The following is a 24,764-nucleotide window of genomic DNA, read 5'->3' on the forward strand; positions in this document are numbered from 1 at the left end:
GAAAACAATTATGCACTACATCTGTATGTCATGTATAATGAAATAAAATGTCAATACAGCGGCGTTAGCACGGTCGCATTTTTATCGCTTGTCACCATGCCTGTCACGTTCTAACAAGTATGTAAATGTGAAAGTGACGGGCATAGGCGATAAAAATAGAACCATGCTGCGCCAGCATGAAAACATTGTTTATTGGAAAGCTACATACCTAATCCTTTACCTCATTGATGTAAATGGTTTATTGTATAAAAATAATCTTGCATATTTGACAATCTTTTTTGGTACTATTAGTCATTCGTTGACTTTTCAATGTCTCATGTCAAGAGGCTAGTAACATAAATGAGCTAGTAGAGCCACTGGAAAAGTGAAATTCCAATAAGGCCAAATAAAATTATGTCGAGATATAAGAACGAACATTATTCTGATAAATATTAAAATTTGTTTCTCCATTTTGGAATGCACGGGCCTACAAATCCCGGTCTTTTGATAGGCTTGCGTGGGGATATAGATCCAACACGTAGAGGCCCCTTGGAGAGCTTTAATGTCATGTAAGCTTTAAAATCATAATTACACCCTTTTAATCCCAATTAAATTCACAAACACTCCAATTTCCAAACAAATCAATTAGCATAACAAATTGCGAACCAATCATCCATAGACCAAAATTTCTAAAACTCATTATACGCCAATCTCATATTATTATAATAAACATAATGCCCGATTTCACTCTGGTTGCTCGGTTTAACACGAAATTTCGCCGAGCCAAATTGACTGTATGATTATACGTATGAGCGCATTGAAAGACGCATGCTGTGCTTAACCAATGTTTAATACAATATGCAGAAATCGCGTATACGTCGCCATTTTCTATTCAATTTGAGATGGGGTGCAGGCTTCTTAATAATACGGTCAAGTGCGAGTAGGGCTCGCTACGAAGGTACCGTACACATTTTTATAATTTACTCTGCTTCCTTATGTAACCTCATGGCTGAGGAACGTTACGATTGGGGGCTCTCTTCACCTGTTATCTCGAAGCCGCTCTGTCCTTGGTAGGGAATGCTCCCGGTACTGAGTATGTATGGCGAGAACCGGGACATCCCGGTTCCGATACTGTATTTCTATAGAAAACCAGTACCGGGTGCACTCCCTATAGTCCTGGGCCCAGTGCATGCTAACCAGCAATGTGGCGTTTGTCATTGGCGTTATTCTGTCGTGACGTAAGTTTTACAATCCATATTAATATTCATTTGTTTAATCGTGGTTTAATTGTATGACGAAGACCGCCGCCGGTACGAAGTTAGACGAAGTTTTGTCTTATTTATATCTCCGGCAAAATGAGCTAGATATTGTATGTCTTATATATCAGACTATGGGTTAAAAGGTTAAAGACCTGAGGCGCTGAAAGTTCAAACACGGAACCCCAAAAACTAACCTCTTCCGAGGGTCCTTTAAAAGCTCCACAATTTCATTGCGAGCAAATCTCAGACATCAACGTTTTTTTATTGTCGTGAACTGGTCTAGGGGACCTGAGTTCCAGTTCTTATTGTTAGTGCTTTGCTCTTTAGAAATTGCCATAAAGATTATGTGTACTAAATGGATTCGAATGACTGTGGTGTAGCACGCGATAAAGCATCGTCGCACCGTGTTAGGGAATTTGGTTTAATCAAAAAACAACCTTATTTATGAGGGTGGAGGATTCAAATTGTGACGACCGTTTTTGTTTTTTGCATACTCAAGTTGACGAAGATTTTTTCAGGGGATAATATATTCTGATATCAATCTTACTATTTAGCTGATAAGGTACAAATTACAATGAATTTTTATTTTTTACAGGCTCAAAATTAATAAAGACTGTTACCTTGTTACGTACATTTAAGTTGATATTTGAAAAAGTTGTAGGATTTTGAAAAAAAGTAAATGGTTTACTTTTAAGTGAAAATGCCCGTGTGCGAGGTCGGTAGGGCCAGACAAAGCGAATATCTTCCATGCTAACAGTGTCTGAGTGAAATAAGTAGACAAATGCGATAGCTCTACCACTTTTTTTTTATTTTAATGTTATTTTTCCTATATAGATCCTAATAGGACAAAACGTGCAGCTTAAAACAGTTTAACTAAGGTACTAAATATTCTACCATAGACTTCATATCGACCGGGATATGAATAATGATTAACTTTTGTATTGTACTCGAGCTCCCAAACAATACAAAAGGTAATCACGGTTCATGTCCCGGTCGATATAAATCTAGGGAAACTAACCGTGAATCATTCAAAACTGTTATTCCACCAATAAAACACTAACAAAGTGTTAAATGATAATAAAACGCATATAAACACAACACACCTACCCTCACCACCTTTGCTCAAAACGTAACTTAATTCCAACCTTAACATTATAGTGATAAAGTCGTTTTTCAAACGTGGAAATGTAAATGGAGTCGATATGTCGTTTTACGCAGCTGCGTATTTTAAACGCACTAATTATGCAATTAGTATGTTATAGTATTGACTACGTCTAGTTAGTAACTTTCGCTTTCCGTCTTATTATATTTAGTCTGTATCTTTAGGTATTTAAATAAAAGTAAACTGCCTTAGGGAGCCATTTGAGGGTAGATTTTGTTTACTTTTAAATACCTAAAGGTACAGAGTATAGTCAAATACATTTTAGGAAAATATCACTTATGTGGATAATACAATAAAAGATAACGACTCTGTCACATATAAAAGTACCTATATCGTGTTTTTCTTAATTGATTTACTAAAAAAAATATTCCGATCTGAGCAGCGCAAAATTTTGCTGAAGATTCCCATAACTTTGCGATGTCTACACGAAAGATGCGAACGAGTGTGTGTATGACCCTTATACCACACCCATCACCCATTTCCCCAAAACAGGGCTAGAAATAGGGAAATGTACAATCGAATTCGTAATAAGGCAGGTGGCTTCATGAATTATTTAGTTTCTTTTAGCTGTTTGTTTGGCGCCTGTTACCACGGCTTGGCCATAATTATGAGCCTTTATTGACATTTAACACACTTGGCCATATTTATGACCGGTAAAAGCTAATTTTAGATGGATAGGATATCAAACATAATCATGCCAAAACATCGGGTCTGTAGCTTAGCGTCAGAAGTGTTAACAAAACAGGCTCCTATAGCCTCTAGCTGTCCAGACGTCAAAACTTGTCAAAGAAAATGCAATTTTGATTTCTCAAAAATAAGGTTCAAAATTAGAATGGAACAGGAGACCTTTTTATAGGTCTCTGGGCTGCTAGAGGATATAATGGTGTGCCTGTAATACTAGTAGCCAAAGACTTACTTCCTTCGATTCCTAAAGGACTCCATAATCAGATTCTGATCTAATAAAGGCCTCAGATCTTATCTAGAGTTTGAAAATTCCAAGAGAAAATACAAACAATGGAAAACTACCCTCTTTTCTGTGGCAGTCGGATAATTTCACCTTCTTACCGTAACCGCCCCTTTGGGGCTACACCACAATATCTCGCTTCAAACTTTTGACGAAATTTCACGAAGTTTTCAACTTTATTAAACCTAAATAAATAATAAATGTAAACAGTACACTTGTGATACCTGAAGAGAGAGAAGATGTTATTTTTTGGAGTTTAAATGGGACAATTTTACTTAAATTTTGTGGGACTCTTCAAATTTCCCTTAAGATTTACTGAACAATGCATATTACAAAATCAACAATCTCATTTTTTGTTAATTTCGTTCAATGATGTAGAAATCGTGCCCCATTTCAGCTCCTTGCGGTACTCCAAATTTCACCTTAATGCAGCAACATTGGTACCTAACCATTTGTGTATCTTATATCGTTGGTATAAGGTTCAAGACTGGTCAAGTAACATTGTGGATGGTAACGGCATATATAGCACCGTGTCATAGGCTTTCGACAGGCGTGTCAAGAATCAAATCGACACGTTTCTCTACTCAGCTACCGTTACAAGTGGATTGCAAGTGGCTATCGACCATTTGAGATGGATTTGTGAAAAGAATAGCCTACTTGGTTAGGAATTAGTGGGTCAAATATGCGCAGCGTTACATTGGTACGGTCAGCATCAATAGTGTAGCATAGAACAACGAGCCAAAAGTATGTGTCACAATTTACTTAATTGTTTTACAAATTGAGGTATGTAAGTATAACTTATTGAAAGTTCCCGTTCAATCCACATTCATTTCCACGGCTTTGAACCTGCAACCTCCGGATTGAAAGTCCCTCGTTCTTATCACTAGGCAGCGCTCTTAACAGTATTCACTATGAACTGATAGTCGGTCAACCTTTATTTCAAACACAAGCTCTAGCTAAAATACCGGGCCGTGAAATATTAATGTGAATACTCAAACTCATAAAGCGCAGTCATCATTAGAAACGCGTTCCATTTTAACTTGTGTGAAACTTGACCGTTTGGCTACAAGCTATCTACCGTTGGCAGCCTACATACCCGATTTTCCATAAAATGGCCAGTCATAATGTACGGCATTGGAGATGGTGGCTTATTGTGTTAGGAGTACTTGGTTATGACAATTCAAATCGTGACAGTGTTACACTGAATCCCTTTCGGTAGCAAGACGAGAGTTCGCGTTTGCGTTAAATCTATTTATGACTGGGATTTTGAAGAGCGCTCCAAGCGGGACGTTTTGAAAACTCAAAATCCCATACAAAATGACACTTAACGCAAATGCGTACGACACGTCGAATGAAATTTACAGGGGTACTGCTATTTACATAGAATTGGTAAGAGTAAACTGATAATTAGCTACATGCATGTTAAATGCATTGTTAAAATACTAACCTATAAACCTATTATTCTACTATCTGTCAATGGAAATTTGCCTACGGATGTTGTTGACGATATTAATTAAAATGACAAATATTGATTTACTGCGATATTTTGTGATGGTAATTTGATGTGATTCTCAATAAGGTTGTCTGTCCACAATATTGGTTTTACTCCGTAACACAGAGCAATTGCAATATATGTTGTTAACAGTTAAATTATTTGTTGCAGACCAAAAATGCTTAAATGGGCGGTGTACAAAAAGAATCAAGAAGTGAAAAGCGACGCTGAATCAGAAGAAAAAGATTACGATGGACCTTACAACACAACAGCCAGACGTTCTCTCGACGCCCAAGCCATCAAGAAAAGCAAAAAGCCCAGCCGTTACCAGAGGCGATCACTGGGACCTTCCGCAGTTAGGAAAAACATCAAAACTGTCGACAAAGAAAACCTAAACTACATAGGAAACACTCCCAACTATTTTAAAGAAGGCTTCGTCAAGAAAACAGAAATACTTGCTCTCAAAGACGTCAGCAACATAACCCCGACCAATGGAACACCTGTCAAAAATTTCGAAAGAAGACGTTACTATGTGAACGGCTCTAAAGATGACATCCCACCTAATTTACCTCCGACTCCTCCTACGTATAGTAGGAGAGTAAGAGAAGCGAAAAAGAGGAAACTAGAGATGTCCCAAGAAAACTTCAGAAGAGATAGTAGCGTGTACAAATCAGAAAGAAGGATCAGACCTATTGACAAAAGCATATTAAGTTCAGGTTTGTCCCAGAGCTCCTCGGAGCCTTCTCTTAACGAACTTTCTGATAGACTTAGTTTGACAAGCAGTAGGTTTTCCTTTGCGGCCAATAAGCTACCGAAGAATAATGGACCTATCAGCACAACAAAATCTGCGAGTGAAGGTATAGTTGAAATAGTATATGATGAAGATTTAGTTCTCAACTGTGTAGAAAAACCTATCGAAAATAAGGTTATAGAAAAAACAACGCTGCCTATTTTCGGTCATCACATATTCACAGATAATCCTCTATATTTCAACAAAAACGATAACGGCTTTAGTAATATTATACCTTTGAAACGCACGAGAAAGAAATCAAATGAATTCGAAAGCTCCTTCAAATCGCCATGTGTGGATAAAAGAGACACGCATACACTCGTAAGGGATGCATGCTCACCTGTGTCGGTTACTCCTTTGTCAATGAAGTTAGCCGCTTTAAAGTTTAGCGCTTTAAGTACCCATAGCAAGTCAAAAAGGCTTCCTTTTACAAATGACGATACGGAGTATTTTCCTAAAGTGGAAAATCCATTCCCTATTGCGCTAAAAGACGAAGAGAGCGCAACTGAAATGGAATACAAATTTTTATTAGGCAAAGATTCTATAACAAATAACACAGAGTCAACTGTATCTACAACACAAATGGGAGACGTGACTCTAGAAAGAATGATTGAAGATATTATAAAGAGTACTAAAATTATTAAATCTAAGAGAAGAGTATTGAATAAAGATATACAAGTATCTATAGAAGAAGAGATTCCGCCATTAGAGTGTGTTAAAGACCTATTTGTGAATCCTCAAGCTGAGAACAAGGCAAATTTAATAAAAGAGGCGCGATACGTGAATCTGTCACGGGAAAACTCAGTGTCACCAAAAAGTACACCCACTAAGAAAATAATGCCCGTACATAGGGTAAACGAGAAACTACTCAAAAACCTTCCTATTGGGTGCTTCATTCTTGATGACGGTGATGGTTATAATGAAAGAGAAGTATGTACACCAGATAATGCTATAGAATCTAAGTCAAGAATACGGACAAGTGAGAATTTTAGCAGAACGCTATGCAGGTCACAGTCCATGAACGCAGCATCACTAGATACTGCAAAATTACATCGAACAAATTCTGAATCAACGCCAGATATATCCAGAGAAAGTTCGAAGCTGAGATTAAAAAGGCAAAGGTGCATCCGTAGAAAAAAATCAACAGTCAGCAACGACAGCCAATGGAAACTAAAGGATTCTAGATCAGTGTTAACGCATTTAGATATACCTAGTCCAGCGTTAGATCTTCACAGCGTATCTACTGAATCCTTTAGATTAGACTTTGAACCGAATAAATCAATAAGGTCCAACGTATCGCACAGTAGTCTAAAATCTACAGTTGAGCCTAGAAGATCACAAGAGATGTTCGGACTTACACTTGAAAACGGGATCCCAAGTCCAATCACTCCAGTACATAATTTAAAGCGGCCAAGTAATGTTTTAAGCGAAGAAAGAGCCCATAAAACTAGTAAACTAGAAGAGCCTCTTGACGCGTTCACTCCAGTCATAGAACACAAGTCTTCTAGGAGATGTTTAACGTATTCTCCTGAAGAGGGCAGTATAAACAGCAGTGAAGAGAAGAGAAGAAGTGTGGCCAGCAATCCTATGGACAGTAGTAGTCAGAGACTGAACGCGCCTAAAGGGACGATTGATTTGGAAATCATTACAAAAGATGACGTTATTGACGTCCACGGTGAGTGGTGACTATCAAAACTCAATTTTTTTTATTTAACAATTCAGATGGATATTCTCTTAAAATTATATTTAAGTACTTTACAAGAAATGTATGTACAATAAAATTTTAATTAATACCATTAACCTTTTGGCCGTGAGCCTTTGTGCATTTCGATGACGCAAGGGGACGGCAAGGGGTTCAGAGGGATTATATATTTTCAATAATTAGAGCCCCGTTAAATAAACAGAAAATATTACAAAAGAGAACTCAAATAAAACCGCTAAAATGAACCTCCGTTACAATGTATTGTGCAAAAAGCATTGGACAGGAATAAGCAAAATTCTTTATTTAGAATTTGAATTTGGATGCTATAAAAGAGAAAAACTATACAGATTTGATTTTAATAATTATGCTTTATTTTCAGTTATTCGTTGTCGAGACCTCCGCAGAGCGTGCGGGAGCACGGAAAACATAAATGCATACGCAAAGGTAAGCATTTCATTTTAATTAAAACAGAAGAGTACTGTGATTTTGTAATCCAAGCTGTTAAAACTAAAATTAGGCTCCAATTTTTTATTACTGGGATGATCGATGCTTATTTATTAATTTATTAAGAGGCCCACTGATTACCAGTCCGCCGCCGCCGACGATATCGGCCTGTCAGAACACTAAGAACAACTAACAGGCCAACTAACTGGTAATCTGTGGGCCCCTTTAGGCTCGGTTTCGTATTTTATAAAGACGTGATAACGTTAATCAACGATTTTAATATTTCTAATTTCACATTCGGTGGAATTTACTGTGTACGTGGCATATCGAAATACTAATTCTACGCAGTCAAAGTCCGAAGCTAAATAGTTTACAAATAAATGCCTTAATACACAAACAATATCAATAATTCACCACTAATATCATCAGGTCATTTCGACACCACTAATATCATTTCGTAACCGGCAATTTCATAGATACAGTAATTCCCGAATCATTTGAATGTAAGTACCTCACGGATCTTAATTCAATTATAAATAACTCGGTGTTGAATTCCATTTTGCTGAGACAATTTCGCACTAATGTTTTCTGTGTAAATTTTCCATCAGGTGTTCCCCTGTTTTCTGTGTTATTGCACTCTGCATTGAAATAACATTCAAAACAGGGGAAAATGTTGAAAATGGCCAATATATACTGAACTAGAAGCACTTTATTCTGTAGCAAGATAGCTTGGTAAGCATTGCAATAGCGTAAGTGGTGCTAAAGTACGAAGTGCTTGTGGTTTTATAATAGATATTAGCAATTTTCAAACTTACCCCTAAAGTTACCCCAATGCACCGCATCATAATCATGATGACCTCTAGTTTATAACAATAATAGGCCTTTATCATCTGTGTCAGATGTTTAAAGCAGCATCAGCACTTGCGTTCGTTATTGTAAATAAAGTTAGTTAGTTTATGATCGTACATTTCGTTATTTACAGCTAAATATTTACTTACCCTTATTTCTTTTTAGCTTCACTTTTTTAGGATAACTACACATTACTCTCACTTTTGTATAGGTGGTCATCGGGGGAGCCTCAGAGAGCCAATCCGTCCCATCGCAGAGGTCAATTTTCCAACGAACGTCTGTGCTCTATGGAAAAAGGGAGCCTGAATTCCAGAGGCACTTGAAACTGCCTCTTCCTTCCTCTGTTTACGACAACCAGATGCTACACGTCTCCGTCTGGCATAGAGACAAGAAATATCGGTGAGTTTTTTTTAACACTCTGGCATCCTGATTCTTATGGGTACGCTTTTAGGATGCACAGATATTCCAGTAGCACTTGAAACTGCCCCTCCCTCTGTCTACGACAACCAGCAGATACTACGTCTCCGTGTGGCATTGGGACAAGAAATATCGATGAGTTGCTTATTTTAACAATTAGGCATCCTGTTTCTTGTCGGTCCCCGTACACTTTTAGGTTTAACGGACATGTTTTGACATGCTTAGAAATAAATATGCAAGTCGCTTTTATAACAATTTTTCAGTTTCGGTATCGTACATTTATTTGTCATAATAAATCCTTTGGATGCATCTGAAAGAGAGAGAGAGTTTAAGAACGGAAAATTCGATTTCAATTTACAATTTGACATGTTACACGAGATGAGGTATAACATGTTGAAGTACTTAAGAAGTATAATAACATGAAATAAAACATTACGAGAATATTCAGTATGTATATGTATTGTGTGTGTAGACTTCAAAAAAGCTTGCTTTATAACTTTGAGGGATAATACTGCGGTTATGTAATGATCATAAGTAAGAGTAATAAATTAATAAGCTATTGAAAATCTGGGAAATGCGGGGAAATAGAAATATCAAAGTGTCATTCCAGGTTCAGAATGGCCAAGTAATTAAACCTATTGTGGGTGCCGGAGAGCACAATATCGTAGATGACGAGCAGGCTAACAATACAGATGCATTATGCAAGTAAACAATAGAACGCCATTTTTCAACATCCCATCAAATTCAAAAAGAAAAAGTAAAAAGCCCGCAGAAAATTTTAACCGAGCGATTATAACGTCGGCCCGTCAAAAATGGGGTTTATTGTGCTGAATTTTTGTTCTCTTGGGGATTTTAGGAAAAAGAGAAGCTGGCTAAGCATGCTCATACATAAGATATCGGTACCGACGCGCCTATTGCACATGCGCAAACGGATCGATTCACCGCAAGCCCAGGCAGTGTGGCACCGTTGCTCCCGTGGCAAGCGTCTGTGCGTAAAAAAATTTTAAAGTAAAAATACGCATTGATTTCGATTCTTTAGTGCCAGTGTCAGACCAAATCGAACGGTAAGGTTATATTTTAAGCATTGTGTGTTTAAATTTTTTTCTGTGTCAATTAAATGTTTCACGAATTTTTTAAACTAATTACCTACTATTTATTGCAGTGTAAAACTGCTACTTTAAATTATTAGCCCTGAACGTTGTGACCTATTTAATGGAAAGTAAAATTTGTCCTACAACCGTTGTGTAAATGAATTTCACTTTTCAGTAATATTTTACTGAATATTGGAATAAATGAAATAACCTCACATGTCCGGTATTTGGAACACCGCGAGCGTTTCTCGACAATTTAAAATTGGAATGTTAATTTCATTAAACTGATTTTGAGTAGGTATACTACTTACAGAAGGAATTTTTCTCTTTTTTTCCGTTGCTGAAGACATTTTTTTTATGTGGCCAGTGATCAATGTACGTTGTAACCTACTTTTTGGTGATCATAGACAAAATATACCTTTTTATTGAGCTTATGATGTGGTCTACTCACGTGCGTTTCTTATATCCTTGGGATTATATTTTGGTTTGTGTATATAATTAAAAAAAAATTGTAGGTCACTACACTCCCTCTGTGAAAATAACATAAATTATAATTAAATATAATTAATTATAATTGTTATTATAAAATCTAAGTAATGAAAATCTGTTAATGGTTTAGTTAAAGACGAAGTTAAGAAGCTTCGAGTAATCTAAAATAAGAGCAAATCTAAATGACATAATATTGAGTTACCTATACAAAAAACTTAATACCTCGTAGTAGCTCGTATGTTAGTTATAAGTATCTGTTAATTCTTAATTACATAAAAAATAATAACCAGATTTACAAACCTAGCCACCAAGAGCATAAACATGTATACACTCAAATGCCGTCCCGCATCTGAAAGCTTTATAGGCGTATCGTGTAATAATTGTACGGTTCAGAGAACCCTCCAGGCGGGCTCATTCTAGAAATGAGAATAAAACTGGAAGTGAGTGCTACTTAACGTTATTTTGCAGTACTAAATTATGACGAATTTTTATTGATATTGACGCCATATTTTTTCTATTTTCCGATATTAAGCTTTTAACCAAATCCGATATACATATTTTTTTCTATTTTCCGATATGAAGCTTTTAACCAAATCCGATATACATATTTTTTTCTATTTTCCGATATTAAGCTTTTAACCAAATCCGATATACGACCACCACCTACAATAATTATCTTTTCTTTACCGTCTCTTCTTAGCCTTAAACGGTAAGAGAGTGCCTCTTGGCACTAAGTCCACCTTTATACTTTTTTTTGTGAAATTTAGAGTTTCTCAGGACGGGCAATCACTGACAATCATTCTTCACAACTAGCCTTATTGGGCTTACTGTGAGGCTAGGTCGATTTGTGTATATAATTGTCCTATTACATATTTATAGATATATAGATAGATAGATAGAATACTCTTTATTGGCACACCTCAGTAAAAAGATACAAAATGATGTGTATTATTCATTTTATTTTATGATATATGTTTAAGTAGTTTCTAATATGATCAAATTTTTAGTTAGGATATCCATATTATCCATAACGCAGGCTTCGTCGTTCGTTCAATTTATATCATCGGTATCATCACGATTACATCGCGTATAGTGTAATTAACACATTGCGTCGTCATGAGATCATTTCGTTATTTTAATGGGGTAAAATAAGATAAACAATCTCATCATAACTTAAGAGCTCTGTTGGTGGCCAATCCTTGCTTTCATGGGCCAGTCTTCTGATCTGCTCTTACAGCGCATTTTCACTTCGCTGAATTCCGACATGTATCGTATCTTAAAGTTCGAATCAGGCCGTATTTATATATAAGGCTTTCCTCCGCTTCTCGTTTCTTCAGTCCTGCTTTCTAGAATGCTTAAGAAAAACCTGCCGTGCCGTATCGGTTGAATTTGTATCAAAATTGCGTTGTGCAATACTTCTCACGTATAAAATGAGGGTTGTTTTCTATACAAATTAAATTGTTTCACTGCGGCTATGAAAACAAATTAAGTACAGTCACCACACGGAATTGTTATGCCATTTAGGGTTCTTCCTAAATTGGAAATTTTATAGCGAAAGTATTGAACAACCAATTTAGCTAGGACCCCCAAAATGGTGCAACAATCGCGGAGCGAGATGGTTCAGTCAACGGTAAAAATATGGGTGTACAAATCATTTCAAAAATATGTCCCATAACTCTTATGTCAGTGAATTAAGAACTATGGGACATATTTTTGAGTAAGTTGTCTACACCCATATTTTTACCGTTGACTGTACCTACATTGATAAACTAAGTTCAAAAGCGCTTTGGATTATTTTAAAAACAACAGAATCAATAAAATAAGGTGAATACATTTTTGTATAACACTTAATAAAGCGTGCTATTTCACGCATGTACAGCGGGAGCTAAAGTCCATTTTACTCCCACGGGATTTATAGTTTTTTTTTAATTATCTCACAGTTTACTATTCAAGTATTCGGTTCTAAGTAAAATACTTGTTAAAAGTCAAAGTATATATAATGTTTTTGACTTTCATAATACTAATGTTTATATTTTGTTTTGTTTTGTTGCGTAATTAAATGTGTCATTAAAATGTATTACATCTGAACGAAGGTATTCGAAGTTTTGAACTACTGTTTTAATTACTCTATTTAAAATGAGCAAATGATACCACAAAGAAGAACAAATGAACGTAGGAATTATCTTCTTGGAAACGCTGCGACGAGCTTCGGTCTATTCTTAACGATCCATTAAAGAACAATTAAAGTTTCATGGAAATCGCGATGGTTTAAAATAAAAGAAAAATGTGACTTGTCCTTTCTCGAACTTAAAGTTTAAAGCCATGATTTTTATATTAGACATTTCATGGCTTTAGTATTGAACTAGCGAGTAGCGACCTGACTTCACACGGGTAGTTCAACTTTTACACAAAACCTTTACAGATTATACCTACACCTAAACCTTCCTCGAGAATCCCTTACTTGAAAGGTGAATATCGTTATTTGTTAAGCTTTTGTGTAACCTGTAATAACCTGTAAAAAATAAGTTAGTTACAGATGTGATTCTGAATGCCCTTTACTTAGTCACCTTTCACCTTTTTTATGTAAGAAAATATCCATAAAATAAATAATATTCTTTTCATTATGAGTAGACGTCTACAAGAAGCCTCATAACACACCAGTTCGCTTTTAAAGGAGTGGGTATATTGATTGACTGGTATTTTTGGCTGCCGTCCACTATATTATTTACATCTCCACAGTTATTGATACGATACAGACTAAGTATGTAGTTGAACTGCCAATACAATGAAATATCATATCTTCATGCTCAAAATGTTTATTTGATCCTTGAAATTGTTTAACATCATGGGAGAAAGACGCAGGAACGAATGGAGAATCAATGGACCACTGGAAATAGTTACCCTATGCCTCGTTTTTTAGCATTAGATACAGGATAAACAATTAAATATTATTGTCCTGTCTATTTATTGAAAAATACTTGAGAAATAAGTCGCAGCAAATATGTAACAATTTAGTAAGGATATATATTTATATTCTTTTGAAAAAGCGCTGGTGGCCTAGCGGTGAGAGCGTGCGACTTGCAATCTGGAGGTCGCGGGTTCAAACCCCGGCTCGTACCAAAGAGTTTTTCGGAACTTATGTACGAAATATCATTTGATATTTACCAGTCGCTTTTCGGTGAAGGAAAACATCGTGAGGAAACCGGACTAATCCCAATAAGGCCTAGTTTACCCTCTGGGTTGGAAGGTCAGATGGCAGTCGCTTTCGTAAAAACTAGTGCCTACGTCAAATCATGGGATTAGTTGCCAAGCGGACCCCAGGCTCTTATGAGCCGTGGCGAAATGCCGGGATAACGCGAGGAAGGAGAAGGAGGATATATTTATATTCTTTTAGTTTTATCAGTAATAGTTGAAAAAATTTAAGTGTTTTCGATTAAAAGATTGGTCAACATTGCTTACTCTATTTCTAATGCTAAAGAACGAGGCATAAGAGGAGGTTAAAGCTAGGATATTATGAGTACAAGTAGCCCTTTATTAAAACGTTAAAAAATCATTATGAAAACTATATTTTTGCGTAAGCCCCCACTTAATTATAATGAGTTCTAAGAATCACACCTTGAGATCGGATCAGATCAGATCAGATCGGATCAGATCGGATTACTGTCTGCTTTTAGTTAAAACTTTAGGTTGTATTGTAACAATAGACGAACAAAGTTTAAGAACTAACTTGTTCTTACTGCTTAGTACGGCTTAGTCTCACATAAGTATTAGGCACATGTATCGAAGAGATAGAAATCTCTCTTGATGTTAAATAATGAACTTTCCGTTCAGCTTCATAGGATTTTATCATTCAGCCATAAATAATAAATAAATTAAACTTAAATTTTAAATTAATTATTAAGCCTCTATTATAAAATTGGAACATACCTAAAGTATTTGGACTTTCGAGTACATGTTATCTTTAACTTAAGTTATTGTCAATAAAGGTGACATCAGGGTACCATCTACATTGTAGTGCATAGTAATTTTTCATTGTATTTTCACGGAAACGGACGAACGTGTCTTGCTATTTCAGTCGGTCTAAGTACAAAAAGTACTGAGGTTGACTGAAGTAGCATGACTAATACGAACGTTTCCGAGAAAATACGAGGGAAAACAATTATGAACTACATCTGTATTGCGCATTATCACTATTGAGCACTAATACGTTTATACATACCTTATATACATTAGTATTTATGGCTGGATGTTATCATAAATTATATTTACCATTTTAAGCTACGCGAATATTTTACTTTAGCTGCCATGCGATTTGTTAAAGACTTTTATCTTTTCTATTTTCCACGGAATAGCTGCTGCATAATGTTTCCTTTAACTTCATACAATTTAATTTCACATACAATTTAATTGTCGCCGATTCATGTGATTTTTCGTTTTATTACAGCTGTGCTTTTTATTAACACATTACAGTCCAAAAACTTAAGGAGTGCCCTAGTTTATGTAGTGTTTTATACACTTTTTTAATGTTCCTCTTTGAAATTGACGTCAGTTTTGAAAGTTTCATCTCTTAACACATTCACTGCCCCCAACGCACATGTGCGTTCACCGTCATACAAGTTTGTTCCTAGGCCACGCCCCCTGGCAGTGAATGCGTTAAACGAGGACTCTTTAAGTTTTTTTACTATCAAAAACTGTGGATTTTCCTCCAGTAAATTAATGGAAAAGCTGATAAAAATTGGCATTTCTCCATGTTCGTGCCTCATTTCATGCCAACTGCTAAAAAATCTCTAACTCAACGCATTAGACTCTACAATATATTTGAAACTACGTATTTATTCATATTAAATTATTTATTCTGGATAGATGCTATAGTTAATATTGGCAAACAATGCACACACACTCATACTTATGTGTATGAGTGTGTGCATACATATATTGACTTTTTTAAGAAACAGCAGAAATTCTGTAAAAAATTAAAATGGGTTTAGTAGGGTCGACAACGCTTAAGTGGCTCCTGTGGTGTTGCTTATGTCCATGGGCGACGATGACCGCTTCCCATCAGGCGGCTCGTCTGCTCGTTTGCTGACTATTACATAAAAAAAAAGTAGGTACATATTTGGATAATTTTTCCTTCGTCAATATACCTACATAAATATTGTTTTATCTCTATGCCGAAACATTCTTTGTAGCTTATCACATATTATCACTTATTATAATCATGCTCCGATACGCTACACTAGCAGTTATATAACGTTATATAACAGCGTGTGACAGGGATAAATAATATAACACCGTCAATACTATCATGTCATCTCGGTCACAATTGTCAATGAGGGAGCACCGTAATAAAATAATTAAAACCAAATAAAACACACAATCCAAAAATTTCCGCCTTCACCCGACAAACACTTACTTTTACAACTAGTAGTTTATTGTTCTGTCATAAAAGTTACTGCCGAATTTCGTTACGGACAATTAGGTCTTATACGTATATTGATAAGGTACAATATCGCTTAGCACGTCTCCCCCTTATTTGCTGGTGACCACTATTAGTAGACGCAAACCAAACGGACGACCATGGTCGTAAAACTTCTCATTCTTACTCGCGTGGTCGTAGTTAGAGTAAGAGAGATAGTGGTATGACCCCGGTCGTGAGTTTGGTTTGCGTCTACTGTAGGTAAACGTATCAGACTGTTGTCATAGGTAAGTACCTAGTAAACTCATGTTAGTGGGTATTTGACTTCTACGGGGGCTTTTAGCCTTGGAACTGTAAATAAAGTCTTGAAACTATAGGTACAATCCCCGGTTTGACGGGTACTATTTGGTTTGACTGACTGTACTTTTGTTTCAATAGGCAAAAAAGGAAAAAACAAGAAGAAAATTAAATAAGTTTTTGGCAAAAATTTAATTTTTGGTACAAGCTTTTATCGCCGACTGTACTTTTTTCCACAGGCAACTAATACTCATCGAGACAATTCTAAAAACCCCAAACACAATTAGGTTTCGTTGTTTTATCACAGAGTTCCTATGGCCACCTCCGGTCTCCATCATCAGATCAGCTCGATGACACCATAATATTGCATTGTCACCCGACTTACGTATGTATGCAAAATTTCAGCTCAATCGGAAACAGGGACGTGGATCAAATTTAACTTGCAAGATTTGATTACAGACAGACAGCACAACGGTCAGATGAAACTAAATAAAAGCTTGTAAAAATTGCAGAACGTTATTACATCAATAGTGACCCGTTGTCACAAATGTATAACGATCCAGTAACGCTCTTAGCTTTATCACTCGCAAGGAACAGTATTATATCTGCTATCTCTTCAGGCTGCGATAACTTTTTCAACGCAGTATGGTCTTTCCTCCACGTCTCAAATATCTCATCGCCGTTTGGAATCCCTGCATTTTCTACTAAATTCGTCTTGACACCTCCAGGAGCAACGGCGTTCACTCTCACTCCATGTGGAGCCAGATCCAAGGCAACGCGGCGTGTGAAATGACTAACACATGCCTTAGAAACTGAATACGCCATATAGTTCTCTAATAAGACGCGTTGTTGACCAAAAATGCTCGCAAGATTCACGATATTACCTTTGGTCTTGATCAGGTATGGAGCAGCGAGGTGTGTCAAATAAACCATGGAGCGTAGATTCGTGTTCATAAGTAGATCGAAATGTTCCATAAGATTTTCTTCTAAAATGGATGATGCCCTCATAGTTCCTGCATTATTGACCAGCACGTCTATCTGACCAAATTTCTTGATAGTATTTTTCAGTATCGTTCTAACGTCTTCGTCTTTAGTGATATCTGCAGTGATCGTGAGATGCTGTGAGCATTGCTTGGCGACTTCTTGTAGTCTTGCCTCGTCTTTATCCACCAGGACCAACTTGGCGCCTTCTCTGGCTAATGCTTTGGCTGTGGCTGCTCCTATCCCGGAGGCGGCACCAGTCACGATGGCCACTTTGCCGGTGTAACTCATTGCGTTAATATTAAACGGAGTGCTGGTAACGAATTACTGCAAATCTTCTCGCGACACTATATTTATTATTGTCAGGCGTTAACCTACTAATTGTAAAAAGACAATCAAAATTCAACGTTGTCTTGTTAGTAGTAAGGTTTATTCTGCGCTGAACTTATTGTAGTAATAAGTGAGATTAGGTTGACGTCATGAAGTCTTATCATTATCATTGCATATTTTCAGTAAATGCATTCGACTTTAAACAGTCTTATCAGCTTATCCTCTTAAAATAGATGTTAAGATAGTATTGCAAATTGTATATAAGTATTATTTAACACACATGTCTAAATTATCATGTATGTAGTAGTTTGTGTAGATTTCATTTGATAACGTGACGTGACGTACGCGTTTTCGTTAAGTGTCATTTTGTATGGGATTTAGAGTTTCCAAAACGTCTCGCTTGGCGCGTTGTCCAAAATCCTGTACCAACATAATAAACATAACGCAAACGCGAATGCTCGTCAGGCTATCGAATGAAATTTACACTAGGGGAAGCTTTCATGTATCTTTCTATCTTTATAAAAAAAAACTCAGCTGTAACACTGTTGTTTTCGTCGGAAACAGCCAATTGCTTTCCCAAGACCTATGTGAAATATTGCCGAGTACTGTGTACTAGGTTAAAAACAACGCCATCTACCCCCCGCACTCCGTTATTGCCTAAGTTCCACACAGGGCGTTCCCTTCTACCTCCTAAATTATACAAATAGTGGTACATACACATTTGACCTACTTTGTGTCCGTAAACACTGTATTTCCTTGTCTGTTGTTGTGTTTCTAATGTATTATTGTTATACAAGCTTTTATTATACTCGTAATATCCCTACTATCCCTATGTAATATGATAAATGAGAAAGAAACTAACGATATTTGTCTCTGTTATTACCTCTTTAAGCAAGCCACTATACCGATATTGATGAACTTGGTTGAAAACCGAGAAAAGACATAGGGTAACGCAGTGGTAAGCGCCTTTTTTCATACTAATCGGGAGACAATCAAGGACCACTGAGTTACCTGCTGTGATTTAAGAATATTTACAGTGATAATTTATTTTTTAACAAACTATTGGAATTGATAGCCTATAAACCTCTTTCTCCACCACAAAACGGAAAATGAAAATAATGGCCAAGAATTCTAAAATCTGCATTTTACGAAGAGGAGAATGGATAATTGGCTAAGGTACCATAACATGTACAATTAGAATTGCCCTCAAAGTAGGTATTTTTAGTCTATTATATAACATTTTATATAAGTACCGAGTTATTTTCTAGTTATTTAATAAACTCCCAGCTTTGAGGTTTCCCTTTATATGGTTTTTCTCTTATTTGTTTGCACGTCGTTTGTTCTCGTGAAAAGTTCTGGAAAGCTCTAGTTCAAAAGCCGTGTTACGCGAGCATTTTTCATTCAGACGTAGGTATATTTCATAACGAAATTAAATACATTAATATTCAATCCTGGTATATGCCACTTAGCTATTTTTAGTCTATTATAACATTTTATATACCGAGTGGCTTTCTAGTTATTTAATAAACTCCCAGCTTTGAGGTTTCTTTTTATATGGTTTTTTTGTTTGCACATCGATTCGTTCTCGTGAAAAGTTCTGGAAACTTCTAGCTTGAAAGCCGTGTTACGCGATCATTTTTCATTTGTAGAAGTAGATTATATAACGAAATTAAAAACGTTAATATTCAATGCTGGTATATGCCACTTACACAAGAACCCACTGCCAAAAAGCCGCTCCCATACAATTGAAGTTACTCTCTCATTAAAACGACATGCTTATATAACTACATCAAACTTAGCTTACATAGTAGTAGGTACGCAAATCAGGGGGTCTAGCCAAGGTGACAATACCTCGACAAACACCCAGGCGAAAAGAAAATATATCGGGATTAGAGATGTTACAAAATATTAAGTAGCCACTATGGGATTTATATAAAGAGAACAAGTGTTGTCACCGTCAAGTCAAGTAAAATACTTTTTCACCTCAGCAGCTCGAACAAGGGTACTTTGCTTCTTAAAAACAGTGAGCAAAATGCGATTTTGCTCACTGATTCATTTTGTCTCACTCAGTGAGCAAAGTCGCATTTTGCTCACTGAGTGAGACAAAATAAGTGAGCAAAATCGCATTTTGATCACTGAGTGAGACAAAATGTCATTCAAGTGACATTTCAACATGCGGGGTCTAATACAAGTTCTATATACTTGGGTTCTATTATCTCTGTCCCTCTAGGTATGTTCTCACTGCTTAGGGTGAAAAATTTTGTGTACTACACGAGATCAAAGTTATTTACATCTCGTGCGCTTTTGAATCCCTTACTACGCTCAAGATTCTAAATTAGATTCACTCGCTACGCTCGTGAATCTATTATAGAATCTTTCGCTTGCACGGGACTCAAAATAAGCACTCGAAGAAATATCGAACTTTGATCTCTTGTTGTACAAAAACTATTTAAGTTCGGTACGATCGATTAAATAGAAATTGTGTCAAAAAATAAAGGCTGTCTACGTTTTTCTAATAATTTTCTAGCGCTTTATTTCGTGCATGGTGTGAAATAATATATTATAAACACATTAAACATCCCAATTTTGGCAACGTACACCAGCCCGTTTTAATAATCGAAGCAAATTCTCAATAAGCGACAAAGCCTAAAATTGCTCCGTGGAAAACGTTTGCACTAAGTACAATACTGGCCTGAAGTGGACCTTATGTTATGGTAATAGAGTTTGAAATTGGTTAGTTGCGGAGTTAATTGAGCTAGCACTGGCTAGTGGCTACACGGGCACCCGTTTGTGCCGCGGTCATTCGATTGTCAACCTTGTCCTTTGGCATTAAAGCGCATGTTAGAACGGTAATTGAGCGCTCAAAATTAGGTTAAACGTCAGACTTCTAACATTGAAATGTAGCTGTATTTTGGTAAGATTGCAGTTGTATTTTTTGGTTTACTGAGATAAAATCCATATTCAATGTACCCGCAGTGAGACATAAAATTGTTTAAAATAAATGAGGGCGCCACTTTCTTCGTAACTGTCGTAAAATTTGACGTATGGCAACAATTTGTTTAGTTCCATTTTATTTCATTTCTATACTTTTATGTCGCGCTGTAACTAGGGCCAAAAATTTCTCAATAAATATTATTTTTAATTACTTACATGTCAATAATTAGATACAGTTCCGTAACATATTTGTTTTTATTGCGAAATCTCTCGATTTGCTGTTGGAAAATTATTTTTAATTTTAATAGTTTTTGACATTGTCATTGTCAGGATCAAACGGACATACCTACTGTAAAAAGATATTGAAATTAAAACTAAAATACAGTGTCATTGTTTGATGTATTGATCCGGCGTTCATCAAATGTTAATTAACTGCTGATTACCACACGTTACATGCACGCCTGTAATGTACTAATTAGTAACCATCCCGTGTTCCATGGCATAGAATTCATGGAACGTGAATCTATACCACTTCACTGAATGATATTAACCTCTCGGTCACTATTATTTTAGAGAAAAAAAAAATATGTAAGATAATAACGAGAGATGCAATTTTCTTTTCTTTGGGGACACAGGCCGCGTAGCCAAGATGCCAATCGCTTACGCTCCGTAGCGATTGAAATGCCACTGTCACTGTCACACTAATATGGAAGAGTGATAAAGAGACATAATGCTTTTCGTTGTCGAAGCGATAGCGCTTGTAACCTTGGCTAGGCAGGTTCCATAAAACAGTTTTTATTTAATCATCTTAATAATTTTCCATTGCACTATTATACTTCAAAACAGTTCGTCGTGGATACTAAGAGGATGTTATATTATCATAAATTATATAATTCCTGTTTTCCCCTTAATTGAATACTGTGATCGGTCACTGTGACATAGTTGAAAGTGCTGAGTGGCGTCTGTCGAAGCTTAATTGATAGCTAACTGGCCCAAACGTTTCGGTATTCATGTACATATTAATTAGTCAGTGTTCCATAGAGTAGAGTGTAGAGTTCACTTAATGATATCAAATACTTGGTAAATTTCAGAAATAAAATTACTTAGTTCACATTTTTATCTTCGGATTCTATCGTCGGAGACATATAATACAGTTTTCCATTTCATTGATAATCATTGAAATGTTGTTCCATTGTTCCTATTTCTCAAATCTTCATCGTGGATCTTAAGAGACATGCGATAAATATTAACCTCCTGAGTCCCTGAGGCCTTTATACAGGCTTTAATCCAAATCTAATTTTGAATTAAAATGGAATACAAGAAGGTTCCAATTTCAAAAGTGCAATAATGACAAGGGGGACTCAAGTTGTGATTTCGCCGTATATTCCTATTTTGTTCGGTCACTGTGAACGTATTTAAGTAGTGAGCGACGTCTGTGAAAGGTTAATTAATTGACTGCTAATTGGCACATTTCGGTGTGTATGTATTCATTGGTCCCGTGTTCCGTTGCGTTGAAAATATGGAACTGGAACTCGATTTGGAACTGAATGTAAACATAAGAGCACATTTTGAGTACCTAAGTTTGGCACACTGAAATAACACTGCGCGTTCAAAGTTAAATGTCTTATTTTATGTTTTAGATGTATTTAAAAAAGATACTTACTGCAATTTGTTTCAATGTAATCAAAGAGGAAAATGGGAAATATCTTGGTATGGAAAATCGACCGTCCACTTTCCTCTTAACTTGCTTTTCATAGTTAGATACGGTTATTCTTAGAGCTTTTCTAAATTTGAATTCAAGACGGAGGAAGTTCGATCGAAATCTGATTCATATTCAAGATTTTAGTTCAGCACGTAACTAAGTCCGTTGTTCTACTGAATAACGCATTCACTGCCAGCTGCCAGCGACCCGCTAGGTGGGTTCTCTGCTCATAGGCTCTGTTAGCTACAGAGAGGGAAAATTCGATACGAGCCACGAAATACGGGTACCTAATATAGCCAAAACCCTCATATAGTACATTTTAACTTAAAAAAAAATTATACATATAACTGTCGCATTTGACACGTATCACTGACAGTTCTGTTATCCCTAAATATACCCCGCTAGCAGCTCAGAATGAAATACATACCCCGCTAGCAGCTCAGAATGAAATACATACCCCGCTAGCAGATCAGAATGAAATACATACCCCGCTAGCAGCTCAGAATGAAATACATACCCGCTAGCAGCTCGGAATGAAATACATACCCCGCTAGCAGCTCAGAATGAAATACATACCCCGCTAGCAGCTCAGAATGAAATACATACCCCGCTAGCAGCTCAGAATGAAATACATACCCGCTAGCAGCTCGGAATGAAATACATACCCCGCTAGCAGCTCGGAATGAAATACATACCCCGCTAGCAGCTCAGAATGAAATACATACCCCGCTAGCAGCTCAGAATGAAATACATACCCCGCTAGCAGCTCAGAATGAAATACATACCCCGCTAGCAGCTCAGAATGAAATACATACCCCGCTAGCAGCTCGGAATGAAATATACACAATATCTTATAAATTAAATAAGTATTTATTAATAATACTCAAGCGCGAAAAGCAACTTGAACGCATGCGTCAACGGAATGTAGGAAAAATGACAATGCGCTTATTACCACTGCGTTTACCGCGTAGTTACCTAGTACTTACTGCTGTTCATAGCTGTGGGCCCGATTCGGATTTTGACATAAACATCTATTAGATATGTTTTAGACATCACCAAGATACGATAACGATATCTAACCTGTCAAATTTGACATTTGCGCGATTCTGGAGATACTCTTGAACGATTTCCACAGGATATGAATTAGAGATCCAATTCCCATCTCATAGATATCTTACTCTATCTAACGTAAAAGTGACATTGGTTGCCCGAATTGCGCTGCAAAAGAGAACTAGCTGATATCTCAACTATAACGTATCTAGAATGGATCTAATACGTGTCGTCTCTTGTGAATATCTAGAAGTTCGAATACGGCAGTGTTACTAATTCCACGTAGACGGTCGGGGGGAAAGTGCGTTGTCTGTATCTATGCGCAGTAATCTAAAATTGCAGGCCACTTAGTCGATTAATTCTTTAATATTATATCAGGCCCGTGAGAAACAAGCGCTGACTTCAAATAACTATCGATCACTCTTCATTTGATTTGAAGACGTGTGTGGAGCACTTTGCTTTACCTTCTAGGGAGGTTATCGTAACTTGCTATAACCTTTTTTAGGACATACGGAGTCTCCTCATATTTTTCTATGAAAACCAAAATTGTCCATTTCCAAAATGAAAGTTTTCTTTGATTTCTGTAAAATTTTCCTGAAATTCCGAGAACTCTTCCAACTTTCCTTAACTTTCACATATTTTTATCTCATTCGTCTGTTGACTTTAAATATAGTTCTAGTTAGTAGGAACGGTATCAATAATCAATATGAAATCTGCATTAGTTCACTAAAACTAACGGTATATTTTCGATGCAAATATCGAACACATTTAGATTTAATTTAAAATGAATGCAATTAAATATGGACGGGTTATATTAATTAGGATTAGGTATTATTAGTTGGCAAACAACAGGTTTCCACAGATTTCATTAATTCATTTATAAAACATAGTTTTATATGTCAATTAAGTTTCAAATAGATTCGTGAAAAGCGGTAGATATTATGAACTACGTAAATTATTGTTACAGTCGTCAGATCTATCGCAGCGGCCAAGGTGTTTACAAACAACTGAATAAAGCTGTTAAATTACATTTTCAGTTATTTTTGGGCACCTTGGTCGCTCCGATATAATATATCTGATGGCGACTCGACTACTAATCTAGTGACTTGCGGGCGCAGCACGGTTCCATTTTTATCGACTATCACTATGCGCGTCCCTTTCGCACTTACATACTTGTTAGAACGTGACAGATATGGTGACAAGGGATAAAAACGCGACCGTGCTACGCCGCATGGTCATAAACACATTCTAGCCTCGACCTTAATATCGCCCTCGCTTGCGTCTCAGATGAACAATAAAACGACGAATTGAGAGGAGGTATTTTTATAAGTTTGTTAAAACTACTGCAAAAACGTTAATTAGCGGGTGGAAGAAAATTGACTAGAAATAAAACAACAATAACAACAACAACAGAAA

General features: G+C 36.4%; 1 protein-coding gene across 1 annotated transcript in view; it reads left to right on the forward strand.

Moving 5' to 3' along the window:
• Positions 1-24,764, forward strand: part of LOC134678432 (uncharacterized) — a 109,531-nt gene that overhangs the window by 15,851 nt on the left and 68,916 nt on the right. Inside the window, exons 2-4 of the mRNA XM_063537008.1 lie at positions 5,028-7,321; positions 7,728-7,792; positions 8,853-9,040. Of these exons, the coding sequence (XP_063393078.1) occupies positions 5,035-7,321; positions 7,728-7,792; positions 8,853-9,040 (2,540 nt within the window). The 5' untranslated portion in view covers positions 5,028-5,034. The remainder of the gene's footprint in view (positions 1-5,027; positions 7,322-7,727; positions 7,793-8,852; positions 9,041-24,764) is intronic.

This window comes from Cydia fagiglandana, chromosome Z (assembly GCF_963556715.1).
Source record: "Cydia fagiglandana chromosome Z, ilCydFagi1.1, whole genome shotgun sequence".
Lineage (NCBI taxonomy): Eukaryota > Metazoa > Arthropoda > Insecta > Lepidoptera > Tortricidae > Cydia > Cydia fagiglandana.